This window comes from Vombatus ursinus, unplaced genomic scaffold (genome assembly GCF_900497805.2).
Source record: "Vombatus ursinus unplaced genomic scaffold, bare-nosed wombat genome assembly UNPS02014818.1, whole genome shotgun sequence".
Taxonomy (NCBI): Eukaryota; Metazoa; Chordata; class Mammalia; order Diprotodontia; family Vombatidae; genus Vombatus; species Vombatus ursinus.
Genome location: NW_020954596.1, coordinates 61615195 through 61630695, shown reverse-complemented (window position 1 = coordinate 61630695; position 15501 = coordinate 61615195). Strand labels below are relative to the sequence as shown.

Sequence of the window (15501 nt, the reverse complement as noted above, 5' to 3'; positions counted from 1 at the left end):
TAACAAATGTTAATATTAAGTGCCTACTGTATGTAAAGCACTGTCCTAGGCTCTAGGAAACACAAAGCCTATTTAAGCAAAACAAAATTCTTGGCCTCGAGGAGCTTATAGTCTAGTAGGGGGTTCTAACATGTCTAACAAATCCAGTTCACAATAATGAGGAATTCACTACTTTCTGAGGTGCTCCATCTCATTAACAACTCTAATTTTTGTGAAGCTTTTATTGAGTCAAAATCAGCTCCTTTTCACTATTTATAAGAACAGACATTATTACTAAAGTATGTGGCTGAAGATTAAAGCCCTTCTTTTGTTTAAAAAAAAAAAAACCCACCTCTAGAAACAAAAATAATGTATTCCATAGGAGCATGGAGCGAGCAGCTGGCCTTTGATCTGGTGTTAACACATTTCCACATCATGGCAGTCTCCTATTTCAGTTCCTTGACTTGGTACATGGTCCGCTCACATCTGTGGTCTTTGACCCCAGTTCACCTAATGTGAGCTGATGATGTCAAAGAGGGCAGTTAAATAAGCCCTCACCATCTCATTGCCCTTTTTTCATCTTAGGCTCCCTTTCATCCTCTTCTCCTGGTTCTATCACTTTCAAACAATAAGCAAGAATAGTAAGCAAAAAAAGCTCAACTCTCTTTTTACCAAATGGAGGTGAGAGAAACTAGATGGGCATAGAAGGAACTGTAAATACAAGGAAAAAGAGACAGGGTAAAATAGGTAAAATTGACTTTTGTAAAGTTTTCCCTTTCCTGTAACTTTTCATCCTCTGACTTCCCTTTTAAAATGCCCAGTGTCTTTCTTCTTTCAAAATCTGTTGTTAGAGAGAACTTGGTATCAGTTATTTACAATTTAGTGTGAATTTGTTAATTTGTTATCCAAGGGAATATTTCAATTTAGTCATATTCTAATTGTGGAATGAACTGGCTTGTCCAATTAAGTTGATTTTAAGCATTAAGGAAGGAAATTTTTTGGGGTAGAGTTGGGGTTCCTTTGGGAAATCTAGCCCTTGTTTTTTTTTTTTAATTTTCATTTATTTATTTATTTTTTAGGCAATTGGGGTTAAGTAACTTGCCCAGGGTCACACAGCTAGTAAATGTCAAGTGTTTGGTCTGAGGCTAGATCTGAACTCAGGTCCTCCTGACTTCAGGGCCAGCGCTCTATCCACTTTACCACCTAGCTGCCCTAAAGGATGTATTCTTAATTATCTTTAATTTCCCCCCATATAATCTCTAACTTTATCTAAAGTCTTTCTTTTCTATTTCAACCTGGAGGAATTTTTGGGATTTTAGGTACCTGCTATATAGATAAGTACCTCCTTATTTTACTTTAAAATTACTTCCTTCAAGAATGGAGGGTTGGGAGGCAGCTAGGTGGCACAGTGGGTAGAGCATCAGCCCTGGAGTCAGGAGGACCTGAGTTCAAATCCAGCCTTAGACAAATGAAACTCACTGGCTGTGTGACCCAAGGCAAGTCACTTAACCCTGAGTGCCTCACCAAAAAAAAAAAAAAGAATGGGATTGGGGAAGGTAAGGGTGAAGCATACTGCCTTTTCTCCTTACTATTCTATAGTGGTAGCACATTCCTTTACACCTCCTAAAGGAACTTTTAAGAATTTTTAAAAGTTCTCCTGTCTCTGGCACAGGTGTTTAAAACCATGATAAAATTCCTAGGACATCCCTTCAAAAAAGGATGCAATGTTGCTATTGCTGCTGTAGCCCAGCATTGATTGGTGAGGCTAGTGATAAGGTATCATCCTACAGCCAGGAAGAACATTGGATTTGGATCCAGGGATCTGTGTTCAAATTCTGTCTCAGCTACTTTCTACCTAATGACCTCTTGCCGGACTATTGTAATAGCCTGCAGGTGGATCTGCCTCTCTCCACTCCAATCCATCCTCCATCTAGCCACTAAAGTAATTTTTTTTTTTTTTTTTGGCAATTGGGGTTAAGTGACTTGTCCAGGGTCACACAGCCAGTGAGTGTCAAGTGTTTGGTCTGAGGCCAGATTTGAACTCAAGTCCTCCTGACTCTATCTCCTGTGCCACCTAGCTGCCCCTAAGTGATTCTCTTAAAGTGCAGTTCCAACCATCTCAACCCCTATTCAATAAACTCCAGTGGCTCCCTATTGCCTCCAGGATCAAATACAAAATTCTCCATTTGGCATTTTTCCTAGCTTCCCAGTCTTCTTACATCTTACTCCTTGACAAGAACTCTTCAGTCTAATGATGATGGTCCCGAGGCTATTCCACAAAATGCTCTTTTTTTTCCCTTGAATTCACCTTTATTTTTTAAAGTTTATTTATTTTTAGTTTTCAACATTCACTTCGAAGATTTTGAGTTCCAAATTTTCTCCCCATCTCTCCCCTCTCCCCACCCCAAGACGTTGTGCAGTCTGATTACCCCTTCCCCCAATCTGCCCCCTTTTCTATCACCCCCCCCTTCTCTTATCCCCTTCCTCTTCTATTTTCCTGTAGGGCAGGATAGATTTCTATAACCCGTTGCCTGTATCTTATTTCCCAGTTGCATGTGAAAACAATTTTTAACACTTGTTTTTAAAACTTTGGGTTTCAAATTCTCTCCTTTTCTCCCTCCCCACCCACCCTATGCTCTTCTTTAGTCCACCTGCTGCCCTCCCTAGATTTCTTTAAATCTCAGCTAAAATCTCTTCTTTAATTAGAAGCTTTTCCCTCTTAATTTTACCGCTTTCCCTGTTAATCATTTCCTATTTATCTGTATATATTTTGCTTTGTATATATTTGTTTGCACATTGTCTTCTCCTCGAGGACAGGGATTATCTTTTGCCTCTTTTTGTGTCTGGCACTCAGCAGGTACTTAATAAATGCTTACTAACTGATTAATTGCCAGGTGGTACCTCCCCACCCACCTGAAGAGATTGGCACTAGGACTTGCCCTTCTCCATTGACAAAGAATCAACGTAGTGATAGAAGGGCCTACATTAGATCCCTTTTAAAAAACTCCTGGAGGGAGGGAAGTGGTCCTGGAGGGAAGGCTCATTTCTGAAATGTTAACCCAGGTTATATTTTGGTATATCTTTTCCTTGTTCAATATTCCTAAAATGATATCTGAAATCTTCTTGGGGCAGAGCTCCACGTTTAGGGGAGAGGGACTACGTCAATTTGAACATCTCTCTCTCTAAGCTAAAAATGGCTTGGATATAGATTAAGGTTAAATGAAATAAAATTATTTCTGGTAGATTTGACCCTAATTACCATATTAGTGTTAACATTTTATTTCTTTGAAACATAGCTGCAACCTCTTGGACTGTCATGGCAGAGGGCTGTACTGCAGTAGAAAACAATGGCTGTAGACAAAACAGACTTTTCCTTCTTCAAAGGGGGATACCTTCCCCACTCTAGGGACCTTCCCTCACTGCTTCATCCTTTCTGTTCCATCAGCCTCCACAGCCGGCATAAGAAGGTCCTGACTCACCTCCCAACCATGAGAGGATGCGTCACTCATCAGATTATTGGAAATTGGGTCCTGTTGGTGACAACTCACTTTATTCTCACTATCGGAGAGCACTAAATCCTGGTGGGTCACGATTTCCATGGGACTACTCAGGAACAGATCGTCTTCTAAGCTAGTCTCCGGACTGGGAGTGTCTGTCCTCTTCATAGGAAGGGCTGTGGGTGGTGGGGACTGCCCAAACTTGATGTTCTTGCCCAACTGTGGCTGAAGAAAGAAGAAAAAAAGAAAACTAGTCAATTCTGGAACAGCAGAGCCATTAGAAATTCTAGAACTAAGGGCTGCCCAGAGTATCTGGTAAAAGTAAGGGTATGTTCTAGATGGAACTGATTCAATTCATGAGCGAAGCAAACTAAAGCACATGGAGGCAAGTGACCATGATGAAGGGCTATGATGTTAACTGGGAGCACGTGTTTTTTTAGTTTCCTTTCTTCCTTCCCCTCCTCACAAACCACTCTCGTTCCTTCCCAATGGTGAGCCATGAACATTCTCATCTAACCAGCATCTTCCTAGATCTCTTTATAAACCTCAAAAGTACTTGCCAGTTCTTTTGGAGCCATTCACCCTCTGAACCTCCCTCTGGATGAACAAGATTCCTTGTGTTCACACCACTTCCCAAGCTCCGGCTCCACCCCAGGGCAGGTGGGTGGAGAGGGACCTTGACCCTTTGGAATACTGTTCTAAATAGGATATAGAAAATGCCATTTATTAGCAAAGCTTTTTTTTCCCTTCTAAATGAAACCCTTCAGGGAAGTTTCATTAATGATGCTCTTCGTCCCTGACACCATCTCTGCTTTACTTTTTGCAAACACCCCTGGTAATTCTACGGTGAAAAGCACTAGATTAAACAGGCAGATGCAAAAAAGAGGAGCACAGAAAGGTAGTGAATGGAGAGGACAGAGAAAAAGGTAAGGAGAAAAGAGAAAGGGATGGGGAGGAAGATAAGGAACGAGGTGAGGGCAAGGCAAGGCACAGAAATGAGAAGGGAATAGGGAGAACATTTAAAGGAAGCATATAATTAAAAGGCCAAGGGAATAGAAATAAAATATTCATTGAAGAAAAAGAAAAAAATAACACTTAAGGAAGATGGGGCAACATATGTCACACATCTTCGATGCATCTGTGAGCCTATGCATGAGGGTACTCTCTCCAGTGATGTAAAGATAGCAACCTGTTTACATCTTGTCAGCCTCTGTACCTCTTGCTTATTATTTCAATGACTCCCGGGCTGGACAACTGATGGTGCCCTGGGTGTCACTGTTTTAATAAAGCATGGGGCTTCCTATTCATCAGTAATCCCTTGCTCTCTCTCTTTTTCCCTTTACCTGAGCAGTTCATCTCTTTTTTCCATCACATGTGTCACTGATGACATCATTTATAACACTTTCCACAGACCTTTCTTGGTCTGGTAACAAGTTTCTACTTTCTTGTGGCCACCATATGCCTTCCCACTGCCCTCTGGGTGACCTCAAGTTTAATTCTTCAGACACTATAATATATATAACACAGCTTGCTGCCATTCAATATCATTGGAAGAATATTGATAAGCTGAACATAAATATCTAGCAGAAATAAATGGCATCTAGAGAGGAAAAGATCTATGTGGTGATTTGAGATAATACTGATTTGAGGGTAAGCAAGGTCAAATAAGTTAGTATTCTAAATAATAGCTTTTTACTCTGGCTAATCTTTAAACCCAAAGACAAATTCAGCAACTTAGTGCCTTCTAACAGGAGCAAGAATAAAGACAGGAGGTAGATTTGTTCTTGTGTTACTGGGTCTCTAGCAATAGGGTTTCCAAAGGGAGTGTGCTCTTCTTTGCTTCTACCCAAAGGAAGCCCTACAAGGAAAGATCTCTTCATTGAACTGTGAGGCTGATAAGTGTCTAGAGATTCATAATTATATAATTCTATAAGCCACCAACTCCACTAGGTGACCTTAGTATGGACCCACTGGTAGTAGGGTTTTGCCTGACTCCAACATCATAGATGGCAACCCCACTGAATATACTGAGGAACTTTTGATGTCAGCCTATGAAATGATGAACAGCGGGAGCAGCCTAAGAGGGAGAAGCTATGATTCTAAGACCAGAGGGAAGGGGCAGTGAGTGCCTAATGAAAGCCAGTCAACAAGCAAGCTCAGCAGAAACAGCCAATGAATCAGAAAAGACATGGATTAACAGGAACTACACAGACAACTTATATCATTCATTCCTTTGAACAACCTCCTTGGGAGAGTAGGAATGGGAAACTCCAAAGATTCTGGCCAAAGCAGGACAGAAGTTGGTGTTCCTTTGTTTGGGATAAAAGGACCAGGAGGAATACCCCCAGCAAAGCCTAACTCAGCCTGCAGTTTGAGCATTCTCTTTTCTAGGAGCACTGACCAAGCTACAGATAACTGTTCTCAGTCATTTTAGACTTCACATTCTTTTCTGAAGGAGCTCCACTAACCAATCCCTAAAATGACCGAGATAGAGATCATTTGTTCTACTTACAATTGGAAAAATAAAGCTGATCTCCTTAGGGAAGGAGCTGGATCTAACTTTGATTCCACATTCTTTTGTTATTTAATAAATGTTTCTAACACTACCACTATTGATAAGCTTTCCATTATTTTATTTTAGCTCAACAGAAATATTAATATTGACCTACAGTGATACTTGGAGTAAGCTAAGAATGTAGCAAAACTTAGAACTGAACTCTCAAGCTGGGAAAGGGAAGGAGAGAAGTAAGACAAACAGATAACCTATAGGCCAAGGGGGGGGACCATCAGGAAGAATGGATAGGAAAAGAAAAGAAAAAAAAAGCTGAAGTTAAAGGACCAGAAAAACAAGGAAGGGGAGGAAGAGTGGGGGAGAGAAGAGGAGAAAAAGAGGTGAATTCAAAGAGAAAGAAGTTGGGAAAGAAAAAGTAAGCAAACAAAAGAGATGAGACCAGGAAAGGAAGAAGAATGGCAAATCTGGTGGAAAATGTACCATGTTGTGAGGTGCACGTGTGTGTATTTGTGCACACATTTGTCTATGGCACCCGAGTGATTATATGTAAATAGACTGTTTTGTTTCATCAAAGTATTTATTCTGGCAGCAGACACCTCATGCTATTGCTTTCCAGAATGAAAACATTCACCTAAGTAGAAGGGGCTGATTTAAAATCCCCCAGAGAAAAGAAATTCAGATTAGAAGCAGGTGTTCCTACATTACTAACTTAAGTTTTATTGTCTTTACAATTCATACAGAGTGAGTGTGTGTGTGAGCGGTGGAGGTGGGAGGGGTTGTGTCCATGTGTGGGAGGGAAGAATGGTGTGCGGCACTGAGATAAACCAGTTCTACAAATATTTATTATGTGCCTAAAGCAGTGCTTTGCACACAACAGGTGCTTAATTAATGTCTGTTGAACCGAATTTTAACGATAACTAATTACAGTTCACAAAGAGAGCAAACTTTTCATCATGTAGACAAAAGACTGTTTTTAAACACACAAACTACCACTGAACAAAAAGTGGTGAAGTCCAGGTAGCCTTCAATTGTCCATCTCAAGAGTCATGACCATAATGGTGCAATGACAAAGAAGGTAGTCAGAACTAGAGAGGTAATTTGTGACAACCTAGCTCTCTCAGACACTTTCCCTTTGGTAGCCACAATCTTTCAGCAGGCTGGCAACATTTGGCTATAAGTCACTATATAGTTTCAAGGTTCTTGCTGCCCACATTTAGTGATCTCAGGCACAACCATTACTAGGAAATTTTATTCAGAGGGCAAATATAGACCAAAACAGGGGCAAGTGCCCCAATACAGAGGTAGGAAGGGGTGGGAAAGGGCAGAGAATCGGCTCCACAGGGAAAGACCCTGGGACATCTACATTAAACCACTGCTAAAAAGGGTGGCAGCAGGAAGGAGAGTAGGCTGGAGGAGAGTTCATCCAAACCTATTGTCTGGCATTCAATTAAAATATCAACTATTTCTATTTTCATCATTCTTGCTAACCAGGTGCTAAGATCTGTTATTTCTGTGCTACCAATGCCGTCTGAGCCTTTTCAATTCAATGCAATGCAGCAAGCTCCTAGTTGCATTCTCCTTTCTGGTACTGTGAAACTGAATTAATGGCTAAATAAATTCATTAAATAGAGTTCTGAATGTCACGTAAAATGGCGTTGGTTACTCTGGTCTCTCTCCACTCTTTGATCACTGGCATTAAGGGAAGTTTAAAATGCTTAATCACAGTAAACAACAGTCTAGTAAGGAGAACTTTCTCTTTTTTGCATGGACTATGTGATTTCCTTGGGGTAGGAAACTCTGACTGAGGAAATGAATGCCCTTTGCCAAAAGAAAATGGGCAAATTTCATGCATCTAATAGTCTTATAAAAAAACTGCCCTGGGTTGGCTGGGGGCGGGGGGCGGGGGTTGTGAGAGAAGAAGTGATTTGCCCAGGATCACAGGGCCAGTCTGGTATCAGGGCTGGGCCTTGCAGAACTGTATCTGGCCACTCTTTAACATTGCCTTGGAATTCTTTGTTGAGCTTAACATTTTTTAAAAGAATGATCCTCCTCTTTTGGGGAAGTACTCCTAACGTCTCTTCCCCTCATACAAACTGCAATTCATAAACCGGAGAGGAAAGTATGGAAACTTGTGCCCTATAGATAAATGCATGAAGTGTGGCTATGAATGGAGCTACTGTGCAGAATGGAATGTCAAATCAAAGAAGCCACATTTTATTCACTCAGATTGGGGCATTTTGTTGTAATATGGAATGTTGCAGAATGATGTTATGAGAATGCACATACATATTTATGAGGATTTTTTTTTAATCCTGTGGAAATTCCCCAGAGGGCCCCTGTTTGTGCTTTGCAGTCCTCACACTGCCAACATAAGCTTCTCCCAGGTGTTTCTTCAGCACTACATGGATTCTGCTGTGAAAGAAAAACGAAGCCACCGCCGCCACCCTGAGCACACTGCAGCTTCCTTCTCTCAGCAGTTACAATTCCAAAAAAAAAAATTATTTAAATCCCGACATCAATTTAAAGTAATCAGCTCCATTTAGAAGTTCTTAACAGTCTACAATCTTTCCTTTTGTCCTTGACAGCTGCAGGGGAACATTAAGCGATGAAATCCCCAGACATATTATGTTGCCTAAAGCATGCTTCAGACAAGCCCAAGCTACCTCAGATAGGCAGGATGGATGTTTCCTCTCCTGATAGGGCCACGATTTGGCACAGTCCTATCACCATGTCCTGACTCATAATTTTTAAATTCCTTACCTGATTACCATGGTCAGGATGAGTCTAACTCAAGTCTTTCTTGGTATACACCTCATGGTCCAGATCTGATCTCACAAAGATAAAGACAGCTCTACTCACTTCCCCACTGCAAGGTAGTTTTAACTAATATTAAGGCTGCTCTGTCCAAAGCAGGCAAACCTCAAAGCTTGCAAAAACATTCAGAGACACAGAAAAATGCTTTTCTATGGAACCACTACCCCATCAACCACAGAGAGACATGAACGAAGAGGCATGGGCGATCACCTGCAGCCAAAATTAAGGGCAGGAGATATGCTATACTTGGAAAAGTGTGGGCTTATGGTCAGTGATTAGATTTGGGTAGGATACACTGACTATATACAGCATTACCTGAGAGAGGCACCTGTATGAACACTAGAGGGCCACCTCTCCAAATAGCTCCACATGAGGTTGGCTCTGGAGTCACTGAAAGTTTTCTTAAGCTTTAAAGGAAACTTGCCAATGTTACCCTTTTCCTGTGGCATTTCAGTAGAATCTTGTTTAAAAGGAATTCCTAAAAAAAAATCGGCCAGTCATTTCGAGAGTTAATTTTCTGCCAAATAGGTGTTATTCATGACCCCATTTCTCCTTGCAGACATACACACGCCCAGACATACAAATGGTCATGCTCACACCAATGAACACGCACCCCATGCTGATGCATGTGGGTGGGCAATCCTTTTGTGCAGCTCACTAAGCATCAAGACCAGTGTCATGTTTTCATGGGTAAGGCAAAGCACTCATGCAAGTCAATCTGGAGTTACCAGTGTTTCTAAGACTTACCAGGAACATACTGCTTAGTCGACTGCAAAATAAAGCACAATCTTTGGGGATGACTCAGTTATTGATTGCAATACACCAACAATCACATTCTCTATGATGATGGCAACCACTTTGTTCCTTGGACAATTGGGTCTCCAGTTTTTGTTTTTGCATTTTAAATGCAAAATTAAATTTTTTCATTTTAAAACTACATCCCCAAACTGGAAGTCCCACAATAAGGTCCATGTGGCTGAATTTGTTCTTAAAACTCAAGGACAAGCAAATTACATGTTAACAGATGTTGTCAAAGCAGAAGCCAAACTGGAAGTTGTTTCTGATTTTCTTATATATTTCTTCCCTATGTCAATGGACTTAAATTTGGAGGGAAAAGAGCAAATGACAGAGAAGGGAGATATTAATAACTGAAAATGGCTCTAAGCCTTTTGGGACACCCTAAATCTTATTTGCACAGCACCCTGAATATAAGTAGGCATTTGACAACTTGGTGATTGATTTTAATTTTTCATTATTACACAACTATATTTTTCAGTCTTTTGAACTTAACTAATATTAAGGGTGCTCTGTCCAAAAGGGGCAAACCTCAAAGCCTGCAAAAACATTCAGAGCCACTGAAGGTAAAACGTGCCTTTCTGAGGAACCACTACCCCATCACCCACAGAGGGACATGAACTAAGAGGCGTGGGCCATCACCTGCAGCCAAAATTAAGGGTAGGAGATACGCTATACTGGGAGAAGTGGGGGCTTAGGGTCAACCCAGTGCTGAAGTGGGGCCTTCAAATGATACAGCAGAAACCATTTAAAGTTACCCATCATTATGTGACTGTTTTTAAGGCAGCTCTAGCACAGAGGTTCTTTTCTTTTTTATTCAGTTTTATTTTATTTTCAGTTCCAAATTCTCTTCCACCCACCTCCCCCACCCCCACCCACTGAGAAAGCATGAAGAAGCAAAATTCATCGCAAATATGTATAGTCAAGTAAACGAATTCCCACACTGACCATGTTCCAAAATGCATATCTATCTATGTCTCCATCTATATTTATCAATCCGCATACAGCAGGAGTTCTTAACTTTTTTTGTGTCATGGCAGACTGGCAAAGCTTACAGACCCCTTCTCAGAACAGTGTTTTCAAATGCATATAACATACCACATAAGGACTACCAAGGAGGTTAGAAGCTAGTGAAAATAAGGACAGAATTTCTTCCTCAAGTTCATGGCGTGTCTCCTCAAATCTACCCCACAGGGTCTATGGACTCTGGGTTAAGAACCTGTGGTCTAGAGATTTCCTATGCAATCCTGTTTTCTGATAGGACAAAGCTAGAAAACTATTGATTTAAAAAAACCCAACTCCTGCTTAATTCAGGACTTCTTAGAAATGAAAGTCATGTTTACCAGATTATTATATTAACTAATGGAGTTTTTAAGAGGGAGAGGGGTAAAGGTTTGTTGTCAGCCTTCTCTTTCAATGTCTCCTCCCCTTCCTGTTACTCCTTCTATTATTATTATTATTTTTGTCTTTAGGCAATTGGGGTTAAGTGACTTGCCCAAGGTCATACAGCTAGTAAGTGCCAAGTGTTTGGTCTGAGGCTGGATTTGAACTCGGGTCCTCCTGACTTCAGGGCTGGTGCTCTATCTACTTTGCCACCTAGCTACCCCTCTGTTACTCCTTCTAACTCACTGCTCCTTCTGGGTACTATAAATGTAAAAGCCCAAATGACAGAAGCCACAAGCAGGATACCATTAGGAAAAGCTAGAATTACCTTAGGGGAGAAATCAAGGCCACCTGGAATATTAAGGGGATTCATGCATCAGACAGGGAAAGGGTTATACTGCATAAACTTTGAAGGTTCCTTCTAATTCTCTGATGGAGTTATGGCGGACAGTGGGGCCAAGAGCTGAGGAGGCCACAGAAAAATGTCTGAGGCTCTTCCAGTAGTTGGGGTTTTTTTTTCCCCCTGGCTTGTTGTTCTTTCACTATTTGTTAGCTCTCTACTCAGTTGACGCAAATACATGCCTGCAGAACTTGTTGGGCACTGATTGAGCAATGCTTTAGGTTCAGTGCTTAGTCTATCTTGGGTAAGAACAATGAGGAATTTTAAAGAAGGTAGCAAATTTCCTTCCACATGTTTGAATTTACACCATTCTGAGCTAAATAGTAGGTAAATATCAGTGCTTTCAACTGTTTATTAGCTTGGATTTATAGACAGGTAGTAATTAGGAAACCAGCCTTATTCACAAAGTGGACTCCTTGGGGATTGTGTGTACTCCACAAAGGAATCTGGACGAATTCTCCAGTGCTTCTCAAGGTAGTCCAATCTGAAGCCTCTTTACTCCTCTCCATTCCCTTGGACGTTATCTTATATTATATTACATTATATCATAGTGACTTATTCTCTTCCATCATCAAGTGGGTGAGAGGCCTCCATCGATTCAGTTTTGTGAAGAAATATGGGCCAACTGTGGAAAATTACCAAGGAGATGAGGTACTGAGGGCTGGAAGTGAGTTTCTTGAAAGAAACATGAAAAGAATGAAAACATCACAACTCTGAAACTCTGAAGTGGCCTTTGGGTGATGCCACAACAGATAAAAGGAATGGAGCATTTGCTAAGTACATCTTTCAGTAGCAGGGCTGTAGTCAAAGTTGACTAAGGAGTTCCATACTGGGGTTTTCCCTCTCTCATCCTAAACTTGTCTTTTTCCTATCACCTTCAATGTGGATACTCAGTTAAAAATGAGGCTGAAATTTCTGGGGAAAAAGTAGATACTGTCAGGCAGGTGAGAAGCAATAAATTGTGGATATCCTACTGATGAATGAAAAGTTCTTACAGGACTGAGTGACATTCCTCACCATTTTGTCATCCCTATCTTTTGTATATGACCAGACTAGAGACCTCCCCATTTTCTTCCTCTGCTGGGCCCCATCTTTTCAGCTCTTAACTCCCAGTCTCAAGCTTTCTTACCTGATGAGTTTTGACTTTGCCCAGAATGTTGTCCTGTGATACTGCTTGAACTGTCTGCTCACTTTCTGCTCCCCCATCAGGGATAAAAATACTGTCATGGGAAAACGCCCGGGTTCCCATAGTATAGTTGAAGGACCTAGAATGCAAACCACGTGCTTCATTTTATTAAGGTGATTAAAAATCGTCTTTGCAATTCAGTTTTCATTCTTCCCTATCTAAGGTTTCCCTCTCTGATCAAGGACTTCCGAAATTTTGTTCTTTGCTGCAGAGCAGCAGTGATATAAGTTGACCAGGATGATGAGGACCATAGGCCCAAGAGAACAGATCTCTCATAGGTTCATGGTGCAGAACCACTAGGCTGGGAAAATTAGAGGCAATTAGAAAGTTAAGTGGTTAAGAGATCTAGCACTTTAGCTTTTGAGGAAGTTTTTATTTGCCCATTGTGATTTGAAGACCCTTCCCTCCAGTGAATGCTATTGCTTTCCTACACATTAGATTGCAAACTCCCTGTGGGTAAGGATTGTTTCATTCTTTGTATTTGTGTCCTTAATGCTTAGCACATTGACTGCCTGGTACATAGTAGGCTCTTAATAAATGTTAATTGGTTGACTGATTGTTGGTTGAATAAACCTTAGCGAATCAAGTCAAGTCAAGGCATATTAAGTAGCTCGATAGGCATTGCAGGAAATTCAGAAGTCAAAGACAACCTTTTCACTGAGGAGTTCATAATCTAGCTAAGGAGAAAATACAGACATAGAAAGCAATTAGAGAATAAAGCAAGATGAGACTATTTGTTTTAGATTATAAATGCTATAGAAATTCTGAAAACTAACAGGCAGATCCTATTCTGGGGCCTGGACTTTCAGGGAAGGCAGTGTCTTGTACCTGATACACATTCTACAAAGATTTGTTGATTGAGGAGATGGAAAGTCAAAGGTTCCAAGTACAGGCCCAGAGAGGGTCTGACAACTAGCTAAGTTTTGAGAAGTTCAATCACCAGAAAGCTGGAAACCAGGTGATCAATTAATCAATAAGTATTTATTAAGCACCTACTATGTTCCAGGCATTGGGGATAGATAAGTGAAACAATCCCTATTCTCAGATTATATTCTAAAAAGGGAGACAACATGTACATATATTTGTATGTGTTTTTGTATGTGTTTATATGTAATATGCACACACATACATATATACATATATACACATATGTAAAGAACAAATATTTAGAGCTAACAAAATAAAATACAATTGCAATTTTTTGACCAAACTAACTCACACAACTTAACTTATATGTGAGTTGCTATCTGCATTGATGGAGGGACTATCCATACTATTGAAATCATGGCTCTCTTAAAGTATTTGAAGATATAACACGAAGAGATTGGATTTGAAGGAAGTGTAATATTTCCACTGTCAGAGAGGCAAGGAGAGGACATTACAGGTATGGGGACCATAACATGCAAAAACAGAGAGGCTTATTGAACATGGGATGTGTTTAAGGTGATAAGGAACCTACCTGTCTAAATCACTACCTAGTCAGTGATTTATGTTATAGAATGGTAGGAGATACGATTGGATAGAAATGATAGGAAAGACAGAACGGATTATGATCTTTGGACACCAGAGTAAGGGGGTCTTGACTTTGTCCAACAGACAAGGAACCCAGGGAAGATTTTTAAGAATGGGAGAATGATGATGGAAGAAATGTTTGGGTAAATGGCAAGATACGAAATGGCTACTATACACCCCGGAAGATGTAATAATAAATGAACCTCTGTCATCATAAAAATAGTTTTAATAGCTCACACATTTATATGTTTTCACAATTTACAAAGAACCTTCCTCACAACAATGCTATGAAGAAAATAATAATAATGACTCACATGTCTACAGCAATGGCAGGCTCACAGAGCACTTCTCTCACAATATCCCCATGCGGTAGGTAAGGCAAGTATTTTATAGATGAGAAGGCTGAGCCTCCAAAGTGACCTGCCCAATGTCATACAGCTAGAAAAGGGTAAACCTAGGATTTGAACTCAGATCTCTAAGTCTAGGCTCTTTCCTTTATATCATGCTGCCCCTCTTGAATAACAGCTCACATTTCAGAGCACTTTTCAGGTGCAATATAGTGTGGGGGATACAGTGCTGGCCTTGAAGACTAAAAGACCTGGGTTCAAGTCCCACCTCTGATACATACCAGTTGTGTGATTCTGGGCAAGTTACTCAATCCCTCAGTCTGCTAGGCAATCCTTCAAAACTCTAGTTATAGATAAAGTGCTGACCTGTATTAGAAGAGGGAGTTCCCTATGTCAGTGAAATTACAGGTCCAATTTCTTATAGCTTACAAAGCACTCTTCTTTTCTTTTGGCAAGGCAATCGAGGTTAAGTGACTTACCCAGGGTCACACAGCTAGTAAGTGTCAAGTGTCTGAGGCCAGATTTGAACTCAGGTCCTCTTGACTCCAAGGCTGGAGCTCTATCCACTGAGTCACCTGGCTGCCCCTACAAAGCACTTTTATTGCAACCTTTTGAGGTACATAGTAGAAGCCTTATTATTCCCATCTTACAGATGAGGAAACAAGTTCATAGATACTAAATGACTTTCCTAGGGTCATATGGCTAGCAGCTATAGAGGCTGGGATTTAAACCTGGTCTTCTGATTCTAGGCTCTTTCTCCACTTGGACATAGGACACATCAAAGAGCTCAGTTTCCTGGCATTCACTCGCAAGCTATTAGCTCACTCCAGGCTACCAGCAGGACAGATGACTTCCATGAGGTGGGTCAGGCACGCTGCCATTGCTTTCAGGCACTGAGCGTGCAGGGATGGCAGGTCAACTCTGCTTGTTTCCTTTCCCCACAAAACTATAAAAAGAGCTTGCTCCAAGGTCTAATGTCCAAATACCGCTTGTGGTAGGGCAACCCTAAAGGGCAATCTACTCTTGTTATTATCCCTGCTTCACAATCCTCCAGTTCTGTGGGTAGGGCTCAACTC

General features: G+C 40.8%; 1 protein-coding gene across 1 annotated transcript in view; it reads right to left on the bottom strand.

The window, feature by feature from the left end:
* KIAA1211 (KIAA1211 ortholog) overlaps positions 1-15501 on the bottom strand; it is a 65398-nt gene that overhangs the window by 28075 nt on the left and 21822 nt on the right. The window contains exons 2-3 of the mRNA XM_027836285.1: positions 12510-12645; positions 3528-3701 (exon numbers count right to left, since the gene is read on the bottom strand). Of these exons, the coding sequence (XP_027692086.1) occupies positions 3528-3701; positions 12510-12629 (294 nt within the window). The 5' untranslated portion in view covers positions 12630-12645. The remainder of the gene's footprint in view (positions 1-3527; positions 3702-12509; positions 12646-15501) is intronic.